Source organism: Amblyomma americanum, chromosome 3, assembly GCF_052857255.1.
Source record: "Amblyomma americanum isolate KBUSLIRL-KWMA chromosome 3, ASM5285725v1, whole genome shotgun sequence".
In the NCBI taxonomy this organism is placed as follows: domain Eukaryota; kingdom Metazoa; phylum Arthropoda; class Arachnida; order Ixodida; family Ixodidae; genus Amblyomma; species Amblyomma americanum.
The window spans coordinates 75,064,791-75,080,167 of record NC_135499.1 but is presented as its reverse complement, the minus strand read 5'-3'; the positions used below and the strand labels follow the sequence as shown (position 1 = coordinate 75,080,167).

Here is a 15,377-nt window from a genome sequence, read left to right as displayed (position 1 = left end):
TCTTGGCTGCTTATTTTTTCGAGCACACAAAAGCACTTTGAGCTGCTTGGAAATCTCCCAGTTCATTGTGTTATTTTTATGCTGTTTAACCTTCTAGCCTAGTCCACTTACATATCTTTAGTAAAAGTTAAAAATGGCACTAACAAAAACCTGGGCTCAGTGGGCGACGTTGTATAGTCGCGCGACATGGTTTCCGAGAATGGTGAACTGGTGTTTACATGCGCAAATCACGAGCTTTTCCTCATGTATTCTCGCACAACAGATGAAACGCTTTGCGCAGATATACTTGACGCAAATACTCCGCACTCCTGGTATATTCCAGTAGAACACTCGGAAGTTTTGATTACCTAACAACTCTGAGGCGTATTATAAATCACCATACTACTCCATTTTACAGTTATTTCCGCCTAACTCTATTTATGCTTATCCATACAGAAATAGAATTTGGGAAAGACACTCACAAATCACCAACCACCAAGTCGCCAACACCTGGTCATGTGTTAAGAAAACATGTCCCTGGTTGGCTGCTTCAATAAACAAAAGATGCGCCTCTTTTTGGCGCCTATGTATTGCGCTGCCTTATTCCAGCACCTAGTTCACGTCTAGCATTACTGTTCTTTATTAGCCTGATGTCATCAACCATAGGCCATAGTCTTGTTCTTAAGCTCTTTAACTTTTTTTTGCGCATTACTGAAGTGTGCTCTGATTGTGTCCTGTCATGGTACGGTCGGCCAGTATTATTGTGCCTGTTAAGTACTTGGACCCATCACTAGCCCTAAATGCTGTGGGTCCAACCAATTCTCTGTGTACTGGTTTTGAAAATTTATAATAAAAATAGAAAGCCTTATCCTGGCTCAGATTTGTTTAGTTATTTGTCCCCTCCAATCTATTTTTTTCATACTGCCAATCAATTTAGCTCATTTTAAAAGGGGTTTTTGCAATAAGGTACAACACAGCAGGCAACTCAGCTTAGAAATAACAAATAAGTGGTGGTCGAATTTGAAATACGCCAACAGCACAGTAAGTCTGCCAAACTGTTAGTTTATTTGAATTTATGGCTCCAGAAGTACTGTCGGGAGAAAAAGTAAAGTTCTCATTTAAACCATTCGTGTAAAGCCCTCATCCAAGGGCCCTTGACGCATCTGTAATATATAAATAAAAAAATAGTATACTCTGTCCGCCGCGTGGCGAAACGACCGTTAACTAAAGTCACTGGAACGACTTTACCGATTACTGCATCACAGTGCTACCTACAGGGGACGCCTGGGTCGAGACGGGCGATGGGGAATCCTATCTTCTGCAGGCATGTGGCTGGAGTCCTTAGTCAGCAACGCTCTGTAGCTCGCTGAAGTGCCGAGTGCAGCAGCAGTAGCGATCTAAGGGAACTTGTCTGATTTCTATTTTTTCACTACGTGTTAGAGATATATGACAGCCGGCCGGCGCATTCCGTGCACTCGCATGCAAAACCTGCATGTGGAAGCAGCTGATGATACTTTGAACGGTACTCGTGACAGACCGCAATGATTTGCATCATTACAATCACGACTCAAACGGCTCAACCTAGAGAGACCTTACATCTTAAAAAACGTTATACGATTTTCGCTCTATATCAACAACGAACGCAAGGTGGTTAGTGTAGCGACCTGGTGATTTTATTGATTAGCATCTGACTTCTAAAAACAAAGCTATAAGGTAGAAATTGTTATATCACCTCGATATTAAGCTCGACAACAAACCGTCTCTCGTTCACTGGCGCCATAAGCACCATTGGGAAAGTAAATACTAAAGCCTTCGGCGACGCTTTTAATACATTCGGCTAAGCGACATATTTTGCGACAGTGATCCTACAAGCCAATGCAGTACGTCGCGAACGCCGTTAAGATATCAGTTGCATTCACGACAGCGTAATCGCGCCCAAGAATTTTATCATGTCATGAACCGGCGCGCAATGGCGCTTATATATCGAAACGGAAATGAGAACAAGAAAAATAAGCTTAATTTCCATGGATCACTACTGCAGCGGCGATGCTCGGTATTTCGGCGTGCTGCAGCGGGTTCTACCCAAACGAGTGAAGCTAGATGCCTGCAGATTCAAAAGAGTTCCTGATCGCCTGTTTCGATCGCAGCTGTCGCCTGTAGATGGCTTTGCGATCCGGCTTTTGCTCGCCCCGCCGCGCGCCGAGCGGAATGTATCACTTTTTCTCCCGACAGTACATTTGTATGCTAGTTAGTGCAGAACGAAAATTCAAGTCGCTGACGTCTGAAGGTTTCAAATTATAGAATTTTAACGTTCTGTTCTTGTGTACTGACATTAGTAGAAAAAAAAAAGCAGAGCATCATCACGGCTGATTAGAAACCCTGTGCACGATAAGAAAAAAAGCTTTGCTGTCGTCGAACTCTTTTGAGCCTGTTTGAACCGATTTGAACAAGATCGGAATGTGCCCGGAACAGAGCACGAAAGGCGTGAACCCAAACAGAACCCGAGAAAATTCCGGTTCGACACCCTTGATAAAAAATACTGAGATTCTTTCAGTGATATTCGAAACAAACAACTGACAACTGGTCGTCTGATCATGTTGTAATCGCTTTGATGTGAGCACGTACCGAACAGAAACACTTACGTAAAGAGCGGACACTCAAGTCGTTTCGCGGCCGAGTAAAAAAGGGTCTGACCACCCGCCAGGCGGCCTATGTTTGCTTCCACTCTACTTAAAAGGTCGACAGCTTATCACACGTCCATCGAGTTCCATCCAAGCGTTCCATTTTCATATAGAAGTTGGTTCTGCGCCGGTCATGTGCCGCCGGTTACGCCCACCTCACCGCGCTTTTCAACGCGTCGCCTCAATTTTCCGGTAAGCCGTTTCCTTTTGTCTGCAGGATTAATTCTTATGTTTCCTGAGCTAAGAACATTGCAACAAGTCGTTTGTGATGCTGCGTGAACGTATTTTTCACGTGTAGAATATAATACGAGCCGTGAGCCATCCGATTGTTCTTGTACTGTCTTTTCCGGAAGAGCATGTGCATTACTTCGAAAGCGTAATTTTCCTAAAGTCACTCGCAACACGTTCGGTTTAAAACACACAATTTATTGACGACTCACCCGCATCGTGTCACAAACCTTTTAAATGGCGTGGGTCGAACAGTGTAATGCGCATTTGAACTCGACCACGTGAAAATACCTCTGTCGCACGGGAAGCGGGCACTTGTAATCGTGATCGCTCAGATCATAATCGGGCCTCAATATGCCCTGATCGCGTTTGAGACACGTTTAGGAATAGTTGACTGCCATCAGAGCATCAGAATCGAGCTGTTCGATTGCGTTCGAAACGTACTATTACCTTTTTAATTGTCATAGACTGCTAGGAAATGAACAGCGAAAGAGAGGAGCTTAAAATGTAAACCGAAAAGGTTGTTTTAGACTGCAGTACAACGACTGCTAATACGTTTTATTCAGGCATAATTTCTCATATCTGTGTCAATACCGCCGACATGATGTGTTTCAGAGAATTTCAGGTTATCAGCATTTATAGGTACGTTTTTTAGTCATAATACCAAATTGGAATATTTTTTTCTGGAAGAAGTAATATACAAGGACTTTTTTCTCCCAACGTCGCAAATTGTGTTGCGTGTTTCAGACCTACTTAGTGATATGTTGCTTTAGGGCTGTTCTTACTCGCTATCCTTGTACCGCTATATCAGCGATCATTTTGCATTGTGATTGAAAGTCGTATCCCGGTCGAGGGCTCGATCACAATCCAAAGTGCCAACGTGAAGGGCTATAAGAAAATTGTGGCGGATACTGCGATCTATGCAATCATTACGACAGTGTGCAATCACTGTAAAATGAAAGTTTATCACTGGTCCGTGCCGCATATAGGTACAGTCTGGATGAAAACAATAGAGACAATCATTGAGAACAGTCACTGCTTTATAGACAAATAATCAGCTTACATCAGCTCGCTTCCGCAAGGGATTCAAGCTAGTTAGACAGAATTTTTCATGAACGATATTTTAACTAGCGAGTTTATTTTTCTTTTCTATGTTTTTGGCTGCGATATATTCCTCTTTGCCGTTTGATGACTGCAACAATCTCGACAGTACGTACACGAACCCACACTAATATGTCACGGAGTCGATTAAATTACGGGAGCTACTGCTGCATTTCTTGTTGTGGGAACAACGGGCGAAGGCAAAAGAAGCCCGGGACGAAGTTCTTCCGCATTCCTCGTGACAGCAGGCGATTGAGGCCTTTTCTGTGTATTTTAAATAAAATATAAAACAGTGCTGTCAATCTCTTGATAGGTCCGCCTACTATGTGCATGTTGTTTTTTAGTCAGCCAGTAAAGCGAATAGTTACAGGTCATACTGTGAAATGATTGTTTCAGGTCGAAGGCTTGGATCGAGTATGCCAAGAGGGACGACCTGTTAGGAAAGTCGCCGGCCCAGCTGCGGGGACCATTTCACCGCAGATGACTTCATGGACCCCGCGATGACGTCGCTGAAGAAGACGGCTATTCCTACAGTTCAGCCTGCAGGATACTGGGATTGTCAGCTCACCCAAGGTGGATTTTTTTACGTGCCGTCTACACCTTGACCAAAAAACGCAATAATCGCCTTTTAGGGAGAGTGCAATCTTACTATTGTGTTACTATGATACATTGAATCTGTTGTGCTTGTATTTCTGAACAGCCTGAGAACCTATTGCTCAAAGCTGCTGATGTGCAGGAGTCGAGCGTGCTATACGTGACTTTTTCACCCCTTATTTGTGTCTAGCTGTTCACAACTCTTGTGTTGTTAGCACGGGTTAAGGTTTAGGTGAGAAACGCGCAGAGCGTATGTGCAATATTTTTTTTTGTTCGTGACATGTTTGTTTTCGCCATGTGCTTCGCTGTGTGGCAGGCATTAAATGGGGCCCAACGAAGCGCTCCTTGCTTCGACTTTACTATACCCTCTTTATTGGCTACATTCGTTACAGCCTTCCTGTACTATCTAACATGAGTATTTCCTGCTTGCGGACATTAGAGAGTGTCCAAGCACAGGCGCTCAAGATATGCCTCGGATTACCACGTTGTGCCTCGAACAAAGGCACGATTGAGGAATCTCGTGCGTGCCCAATATCGGTCTACCTGTCACACGAACCACTTCGTGTATATTTACGTGCGCTTACACGGCACCGCTGTCACCCGCTGACGAAGATTTTTAATGAGCGACCGGACAGCAGTTTTGCACGCGCATTGCGCTTCCATCGCTCCGAATTGCCATCAGACTATGCCCTGCCGCATCATTCCTTGCAGCCCCATGGGTAATGGCTCAGCCTTCAGTTTGCCTGCATGTCCCTTGCATAATCAAGAAGCCTGCGATGCCGGTTAGCGGACTGAAGCAACTCGCACTTGCTTACATCTGGTCAGAATACCACAAATGTGTGCACGTCTACACGAATGGATCTGCGTCTCCAAATGCATCAACAGCAGCTTTCGCAATCCCTGCACAACAGACGACCCGCAGATTCATTTTGGGACACAAGTCTACTTCAACCGCTGCAGAGCTTGTGGGCCTTCGGGAATCGATTCGCCACATCTGCGGAGAACCGCCTCAGGAGTGGTGCATTTTCACCGACTGTAAACCTGCGCTACACATTTTAGGATGCTTCCTACGCCACACAGCCTACCAAGCTCTGGCTCTTGATATCATTAGTCCCGTATCATTTCCTCAGGGAAACGGCCACCGTATATTGTTTCATTGGATCCCCGGACACTGCGGACTCGCTGGCAATGAAACCGCCGACGCTGAAGCAAGGAGTGCCTTCAGCAGTGGCCTGCGTACAGCTGTACCGTTCTCTATAGTGGACACAACTTGTCTCCTTTCGGAATTGAGGGCGACGGCTAGGTACTGGGCCCTGCCAGACACCCGCCACATCCGCCTTAAACGTCTAGATCCGACGATGACCTTTTCAGTTCCTCGCGGAATACCTCGCCCTATTGCATGCGTTATCCGTAGACTACGTTTAAATGTGGCATTCACGCGCAAATAGTTGCACTTAATAGGACAAGCGGACTCCCCGGAATGTACCACATGTGGCGTGCTAGAGACTATAGAACATGTTTTAGTGGCGTGTCCAGCGTACGCACGTGAAAGACTCATACTCGCATCTGCTCTGAAGCCTATGGACACATCGCTCCTCTCTGAGGATTTGATCCTCGGCGCTTGGCCAGGTAGTTTTAGAACTGTAAAGGCAACGCGAGCGGTCTCACGCTTTTTGAGCGACACGGACCTTGTCTCGCGTTTGGGATGTCAGAAAGTGTGGCTTGTTTTTTTTTTCATCTGCCTTCTCCCATCATCATCGTCCCCCATCGTGACCTTCTTTTATCTCCTCTTCCCATCCCCCAGAGCAGAGTAGCAGGCCAGATATTTATTTTTCAGGCCAACCTCTCTGCCTTTCTTATCAATAAACCCTCTCTCTCTCTTGTTCGTGACATGGTGCCACCGGGTTTACCCTAACATCTTTCTGGTTGCTCTTTGTATAATGATGTATTTTATAAAATATGTGTGATCTAGAATTTTTTTCTGTACAGTTCAAATTGTAAAAAGAAAAAATAAACTCTTTTTGAAACCACTGCCTGCTATGTCTGCAATTGAAGGAGGCGGCTCAATGGAGGCACAGAATTAAAGAACAGCTCTGATTGCAATATTCCAACCTACATCAACTAATTTAGCTTGCGTAGGTTCTTCGAGAAGCTTGGTTGTATTTCCACTAAAAGTCTGCGATACTCTGCGATCGGCGAGCTTATTACGTCTATGGGTAAGGCATACTTCAAAAAAAAATATATTAAAGCCCTTGTGCTCCACTTAGACGATGTAGTTGAATATTTTAATAGCCAAAGGTAAATCAGAATCTAAAGCATTGCTACCGAAACTGAAAAAGCTGAAGCACGCGCCTAAAATCACAGAGTACGAAATTAGCGATTTGACCACCCGCTCGGGGAGTTTTCGGCAGTGTAGTAGATCGGCCGCAGGGCCCTACGGGAGTGTCCGCTTGTTACGTATGTTTCTCTATGACTGTACTTACTAGGGCGCAACTGAAATAGGGTGGACTATTGGGTGCTTGCGATGGACGATGACAGGTGTTATAAGTTATATGCGCGTCCTAAGAATCTCGGCAGAAGGAAGAAAGGCACGCCACGTGTCAACTTGGCTACAATACTCAAAATCGTGACATTAGTCCAGGAAGACAGGCCCCGGTTAAGCATTGCTGCGGGGGTAGGGTGCGCAGTTGGGACCCTAATCCGCACTGTGCGTGTCTGCCTAGAAGAGAGGATTGGCGACGCGGCGCGTTCCAAACGTCCGAGAGCACTCACTGAGCAATAAGATCGGCTGACCATAGCCGCCGCCTTCCGCAGCCCTCATATTACCGCTGCCGAGATACAGGAGGAACTGTTGTCTCTTTCTTGTTCCGTCCTTTGCGCTATTTATTAAGATGAACTCACGCCAACTAGCCCAAATGACTACTCTTCGGTTATCGTTCTTTCTTCGTTTCCCGAATAGATGGCACAGTGTTCCTGTTCATTTTGTGCCTACACCTTCCCGGCAAATTGGCGTGTGAATTATTTGCGCTTAAAAAATAAACTATATGTGGATGTCGAGCTTGTGTAATACAGGCTAAAAGAAGCGCTCTCGTCTACGGTTCCCGCGAGTTCCTGCTGACAAGCCATCAAGGGCCTAAAAAAACGGTAACGGAAGCCATCGTTGCTTATGATGAATCTGCCAAAAGGAAGGGCCGCATGCACAGTCACGTAAAGCCGGCACTTCGACGCTGGGGTGGCGTCACGCTAGATAAAGGTTCCTTCCTTCCGTCCCACCCTCCCCCTGTGTTGCAAACATGGGAACGGCCCGACAGGCAGGTATGCGAAACGGGGCGCCACGTGCTGAGATATCACAGCTCTGGTCGCCAGTCACTTGACCTAATATTTTTTACTGGCGACTATGCTGTCAATCACCGGCCACGTCAACTCCTGCGGTGAACAATATGCGACACAACAACCGGAATTTGTGAGCCTTGACCACATAAGGGCTGAAAAATTCCTGTATATAACCAAGCAAGCGGTTCTTAAAAAGCGATTTCATTTATGCTGCGCTAAATTTAGTCGCAACCTTGAAGTGAATTACAGCGTGAGTGACGTGGCACTACACATGAATCCGTACTGCTTCTTATGCCCAGCCAAGAAGAGGTATCCTTACACCCCCTTTCTAGAAACTTTTGCCGTGAAATAACGTAGAAGCGCTAAAGAACAAAATTTACGCCGTCATAGCTGCAGCTGCTGCTCTCACTTAAGGAGATAACCACAGCAGTATCTCATTCATATGATGCAGCATAGTCAAAAGACAGCGCAGCATCTTGATAATCTCCAACAAAAGGCGGAGCTATTTAAACCAGAACATCAGGAATGCAAATTATTAAAAAGGGAATGATCTGCAGGAAACTTCCCTTCTAGTAAACGGCTTCTGAATCACAACCACTGGTGCACCTTGTAATCTGACATTGTCACAGCGTCGTTTAAAACGGCGATAAACCATTATTCATACTAATTAATTCACAAAGAAACTGCGACAGTTACCAACAATTTCAATGACCGCCGAGCTTCGCACACTAGTAGCAAAAGACTGGGCCCACATAGCAGGTATGATTTATTTTCATAAAGCCATGTTGTGGCTAAAAATTATCATCGCCTGTATACAGGGTTTCCAGGCTAACTTTAGCCAAGGATTAAAAAACAAATATATTGTAGGTACGCCAGAGAAACCCCTTACATACAGCTACCAGCTGGATTGCGCATGTAGGCAATTCTTTAGAATTGCCATAATAAAATAATAATTAAGGTAATTTTCTTTAAATGCTTATAAATATTGACTTTAGACAGCAGTTGTGAATAGCAAAGTTGGAGAGCGCCTTCAGAAACCGCCATTTCATTTATTTGCGAAAGGAAAGCCTCACGTGTATCTTTTTCCTGAGCTCGAAAGAAAGCCTGCGAAATACAAAAATTATCCCGTGACCAGCGCGTTCGCAAGCCAAGATTGTGTTGCTCTCAATCCTGGTTTGAGTGAGCGAAATCAGCTGCTGGCAAGGTGCGACGACCCCGTTGCTCCGGCAGGCCTATATGTCGCTGGTGGTGGCAACACCCGCGCGAGCCAGTCAATATTTGCGCATTTAGAAAATTTGTCTAAATTGTTAATTAATTGCAAAGCAAAAAGATGCCTATGATGCGTAAGCCGGTTGGTATGTGTATGTAAGTGGTTTCCCTGGTCTACCTCAAATATTTTCTTTTTAACTATTGGCTCAAGTTAGCCTGGACACCCCTGTATATTGTATATATAAGAGATTTCGTGTGTGAGATTTCAGAGCAAATAATTTATTTCGGTAATTTTGCTCAGCTTCTAATCAGCTTAAATGACAGGCACGTTTTGCATTAATTCCCTGGCTATTCATTCCTGTTGTGTACATATTTTTGCTGTACATCTGTTTGTATTGGTGCTCAATAATAAATACTTCTTTATCGTCCTATGTAATAACTTTTAGGCGTATTTTGAGGAAATAAATCACAATTTATCCTCTGATAATTCATAGTAACCTGGCGTCACTGGCCTAAGCAAAAGAGAGTATTTTCCCAGCTAAAGGTCGGAGGGAAGCACCTTTGGCGCCATCTGTGTGCCCGCATAAGAGACGCACGCGAGGAGCACTACTTCCCAAGGCACGTGGTTCGCTGCTTTCAAAAAGCTGAAAGCTGTATGTATGTACACGGGGAGAGCTTTCTGTGGCTATGCAGTGGAAGCTACGATGGCAATAAGGCGCGAGGCTTCCACAAGTGCGCTCTTATCACGCGCTCACGAGGGAGAGAGAAGGGGCTTTTAAGGTGGCGGCGCGCGCTCGTAGCTTTCCCTGCGTAGCCACAGAAAGCTGTCCCAGAGTATGGTAGAAACACTCGGTAGTACCACGCTGGAATTGCAGGACCCTTACCGTCAAGCGGCGCGGCGAGCAGGAGGACCAGCAGACACCGCAGAAGGAGTACTTTTCCCGCGTTCATCGCGCAGCCTGCCGGCAGCGACCGCATGGCTACTGGACGCCAAGCCTTCTCTTGCATTATCTGACGCCCAGGCTGTCAGATAGCGGCTCCGCGTGTCAACTACCGAGAAAGGAAAAAAAAAAACCGCGAGAAGCTCTCGGGCAGAGACAGCAGCGAAGCCGATAAAGCACCCACCTGGCCGATATGGCGGTAGCTTGAGTCACTGTCTTTCTGAGCGGGAATTGGCAAAGAATTGGAAAAACCGCCGAGGTGAGCAAGGATTGTGCACATGTACAATCGATTATTGTCTTTCACGGACTAGATAAGTTATCGTTCAGTCTAATCACGCACCTTTGTTATTCAAATGACCATGACCTGTTTACTGTGCTTTCTGTGCTTGTGCTTTCATTAGTATAGACCTAGTATGCATGTCACTGAAGCTGATAGGAAGGCAATAAAACGTAAGTGCAAGCGGTCCCTCCATGACAAAAGTCTATGAAATGTGCAAAAATATGATTGAAGTGCCTGCTCGCACTGACCACTGTGATCAAGCAGGAAGGTTCAGACACGCGACAACTTCACAGGCCAAATTACCCTTGATGTGTCCTTTTAAGCAGAACATGTACACTTCAGAAAAGGTAATGTGACAAACACTCATAAACTCTGAGAACTAAAGACACGCACAAAGAACTGAGAAAAATGCGTCAAGTTCCATCCCAGTGCTGAGTGCTGCAACTCTGTGCGAAGAGTAGGATTTACCGAGCCAGTAAGAAACTGGCTTAATAGTGTTTGCCTGAACAAATCATGTTTGCATTTATTGATCGTCTTTTTTGATGAGCGCTTATTTAAGCTGCTTTGCGTTATCCGTTAAAACTGACATGAAATAACAAAGCATTTGTGTATGTTTATAATTCAGGCATACTCCTGTAAAACAGCGTTTCGCCATGTGATTAGGAGTCACACTCAACGTTGAGGTTGTTCACAAAAATTCAGCGGCGTTTGAGTCACCATGGATTAAGACGAACATTCACCACATCTAAAGACACAAATGTCCACTCTCCTCATGTCAGAGGGCTCAGTTATCACAAAAGTGTCGCTGAACTGCAGTTAGGAAATGCGTCGCCATGCTACAAATTTTCAAGGTGCCCTGTACCAGGTAAGAAGGAAGCACCCAGAGAGCAAAACATCGCGTCTGGTCTAGTGCATCATGGCTAATCTTTTCTCGTCGTGCAGTAGTACTCCCACTCAATATGCAGTGCCAGTCGTTCGTTAGGCCACCGGATATTTGCCCGTGAACAAAACGAAGCCTAAAAGAAAAAATCTTCTGGAGGACGGAGAGATTAGGATGCTTTACTGGATTACCCAAAACGACAGCAGAAAGAATTAGTTCCGGGCGAGGTTCAAAGACACAAAGACGTTGTGAGGCCGATGCGTCAATGCAGTACTTAGGGCACTGTTTGCAAAGAAATGAAGTCAAATTTTACACCTAGCAAATCACTATAACAAATTGATTTCGCGTACTTTCGACCCTTCGCAGCCCACCGATTCTTAATAAGTGCGACTGCTTGTGAAGGGAACTTGCCCATGTGGTATTGCAATGCAGGCACAAGCTAGGTTTATCATGATCACGAAAAGACAATCATGGCTTTTTGACGCGGCACGGGGTGAATTATTTAAATATCGAATGCCTTATTTACTCACTACGGGAAGGATATTAGTCATGGTCTTATTCACGAACGCATATAGTAAGTAAAGCTTTTGTGTAAACACCAGCTATGTTTTAACTTTCACGGCTTTCAGTTTATATTTATTTCATTCTAAAAGCGAAATGACAAAAGACATAGGTTTATTGTTTATTGTTATCGTTATGATGCTAGTGTCCTTGCTTGGTACTGTACTTTTGTTGCGGTGAAAGTGGTGTATTTCTCTGTGTTCTAAGAAAGTTGTTCTTCTGCGCTATTCGTGCTGCTTTTTTCTGATCAGCGCCATTTCCACTGGGCAGCAGACAACGTTCAAGCTCCGTATATGTATGTTCTTATTCTATCTTCATGTTCTGAGTGGTGGCCTTTTTTAGAAGTCGTGGTTATTCTCATGCAACGAGAGCGACCCTCATTTAATGTCACTCGTATATTTCACACTAGACATGTTCAGTTCGTGAAGCAATGAAAATTACACCTCCAGAAATTCGAAATTCTGCTAATGTAAATTGTATTTCGCGCTCCCAGACTTCTGTTAGAACACACGAGCGATTTCTGCCGCCGATGTATACGCCCAAGTGGGGGTAGGTTTCGGAGTGTAAAAAACAACAAAGTCGCTGTGTAGCAGAGGACATATATCGCTGCATTGTTGCTCCTCCTCCCGTGACCACGTTGTTTGCGTCATGGCTGCCAAGAAAAATGTCTCGACTACCAAACGAACAGCTAATGAGTGTCCACTTAATTGTCATTAAAATTAGTTTTGCAATCACTCCACCGCCGCGGTGGCTCAGTGGTTAGGGCGCTCGACTACTGATCCGGAGTTTCCGGGTTCGAACCCGACCGCGGCGGCTGCGTTTTTATGGAGAAAAAACGCTCAGGCGCCCGTGTTCTGTGCGATGTCAGTGCACGTTAAAGATCCCCAGGTGGTTGAAATCATTCCGGAGCCCTCCACTACGGCACCTCTTCTTCCTTTCTTCTTTCACTCCCTCCTTTATCCCTTCCGTTACGGCGCGGTTCAGGTGTCCAACGATGTATGAGACAGATAGTGCGCCATTTCCTTTCCCCAAAAACCAATTATAATATATATTATATATCACTCCACAACTGCACAAACAATTCGCCATTCCTGCCTTGTTATTGTCACAAAAAAAAAACGAAAATGGAACGGGTGTTCAATGTAAGGTAGGCATGTCTGGAAGACTTTAATTCTTCATTTGTTTGTTTTTTTAGCAGGACGATAGTTAAAGGGAGAATTTGCTCTACGGCGCTAAATTAGGCCTGGTTATGAGCTCTGTTCCCGATAGGGAAGCGGAATCCCAAGAAGCGCTTGTAATGGGCCCAATATTTAAACGTATTTGCAAAGGCCGGTCCTAAAAAGCACTAGAGTGGATTGGGCCGATCACCTGCACTCTTTGGGTAGCTATTTAGGAGGCGAGCGACCTTTATAGCCAGCCCTGGAGCACCGAGCCGTTCGGACGTTGGTCGGTAATCGCACAAAGAGTAACATGCTCACCCTTTCCACACTGTAGGCTTGCAGACGTCCTCTGGCTCACTGGCAGGCTGCAGTAAGTCCTCTTCTGGTGTGCAGACGCCCAAGGTTGCACATAGTCCTCGTCGGTGACGGAGTGGAGACGCCGCAGGCGCAACCGACACGCCGCTCACTCTCGCTTTGCTAAATCTTGCGCTAAGGGCAGCAGCAAGAAACCGCTCCTGATTCGGGCTTCCACGACACAGGAAGCTGACTGTCGGCAGAAGAACCGACGACAAAAAAAGAGAGAAATAACGGCGGACGCGCTGCCGCAACTTCCGGTCCCGTGAGCGTTATCTGCGCAGGCGCTGGCACTTTACATTCAGTTCCTTGTGCCACGGGGCGCAACGAATCCCAGAGTGTGTATAAAGTATCTGTATGCAGTATATGTGTCCTACTAGCGATGTCAACAAACCCTAATTGGGAGGGGAGTGTACAAACACCTTTCGAATCGATCGCTGTTTAAAGCTTTCGACATCCGATAGCACTCAGAGCCCCTCGATACAGTCCATGGTTTCCCCAGAAACGTGCGTCTAGAAAGAAGGAAGCTCATATGTGTTCTGTATTATAAAGTTGTGCAGCAATTTCGATGGGGACGACGTAATGTCATCACTTGTGTTTTCCATTTTGCGCGTGCCAAGCCAATGAGTAATAACTAAATTATTGCCGTTAACGACGCCATTATGCTTAATCCATTCGTGGCATCGGAAGGAAGCACGTAAGGTAAAAAATTTTCGTAGGAAGAGCGTGTGTTGTGACGTGAACGGATGAAAATTTATATAACGCGTTATCTATTGTCGACTGTCTGATTATTTAGATGAACACAAGTTAATTTCAATATACCGGTTTGGATTCCAAAGGAAGAAATGTACACAACTAGCGCTTTTTGTATGTGGAAGAAAGGCTCATAGAAAATATTGAAGAAAAAATATTAACGATTGGAATTCTCCTTGATATAAGGAAAGCCTTCGATTCCGTCAAACACGATATATTAATAAACAAAATTCCGTGATACGTCATAAGATGACTCGCACTTGAGCTTATAGAAAGCTGCCTAAAAGATAGGATCAGTGTGTGATATACGGCGCAATCTCCTCAACCCTTGAGCCTATATTATTGGGTGTACATCAGTGTTCGATTTTAGGACCGCTGCTTTTTCTTCTTTACATAAACGATATATGCTGTATCCCACACACACACAAAAAAAAAATAGTACAGCATGCCGATGAGACCAATATTTTCTTCTCTGGCACTAACATATCAAAACTTGAAATAGATGCGAATAGCTGGCTGCATGAACTTTATGAATGTCTTGCTGCAAATTAATTAGAGCTGAGTACAACTAAAACAAAATGTGTCATTTTAGAACCCGTAATATCAATATCGGCACCAATCTTTCCTTACATTTTCGTAATGACGTGATAGAGCGTACGAACACTGTTAAATTACTAGGCGTCTTTTTTCAGGAGCCCTTATCATGGATACAGATATTTATTACCTCAAAGTTAAGCTATCCAGAGTACAAAGACCTTTCTCGAAAATAAGGAATCCAATTCCGAAGAAATTCTTAACACTTTTATACTTTTCAATTATTCATTCTCATATTTATCATTGTCTCCTGATACGGGGAACCACTACTGCTTGCAATTTGGAAAACCTATTTAACGCACAAAAAATCAATTAGAGCCCTAGAAGGATCAAGCTGTAAGAAAAGTACGCAGTTCTAACGAGACCACAACGAAATATTGATGGTTGAGCATCTTTACAAACGCATGCTTGCGACGTACATGCATACGGAAATAAACAATCATCAAAATTTCGAACTAACGTTTATAGTAACGGATCAGATCTTCGAGCTTTGAACGATAAGCTACAAAGAACCGAAGCTGCGAACAAATTATAGTGAACCAAGTTTAAAATATCAAATACCTGAGTTTTTTAAATAACAACAAGATTCTTATGACAATATTAGAACTGCACTCGTCAGCAGCTACTTTTAAGTGAGCTTTGACCAGAAAACGCTTTTATAGGCTTATTTAATGTACTTACTCTATTAACGAAGAAATCAAATATGCACTTTTTCAAGACATGCATTAT

At 44.6% G+C, this 15,377-nt stretch overlaps 1 protein-coding gene across 2 annotated transcripts in view; it reads right to left on the bottom strand.

Annotated features, from left to right (window-relative positions):
- LOC144124676 (uncharacterized) overlaps positions 1 to 13,491 on the bottom strand; it is a 41,220-nt gene extending 27,729 nt beyond the window's left edge. The window contains exons 1-2 of one of the 2 annotated variants that reach the window (XM_077657507.1): positions 13,266 to 13,491; positions 10,010 to 10,175 (exon numbers count right to left, since the gene is read on the bottom strand). In XM_077657507.1, coding sequence (XP_077513633.1) covers positions 10,010 to 10,133 — 124 coding nt within the window. In that variant the 5' untranslated portion in view covers positions 10,134 to 10,175; positions 13,266 to 13,491. The remainder of the gene's footprint in view (positions 1 to 10,009; positions 10,176 to 13,265) is intronic. The other variant, XM_077657506.1, reaches the window with a different exon arrangement.
- Between the last annotated feature and the right edge of the window lie 1,886 nt (positions 13,492 to 15,377).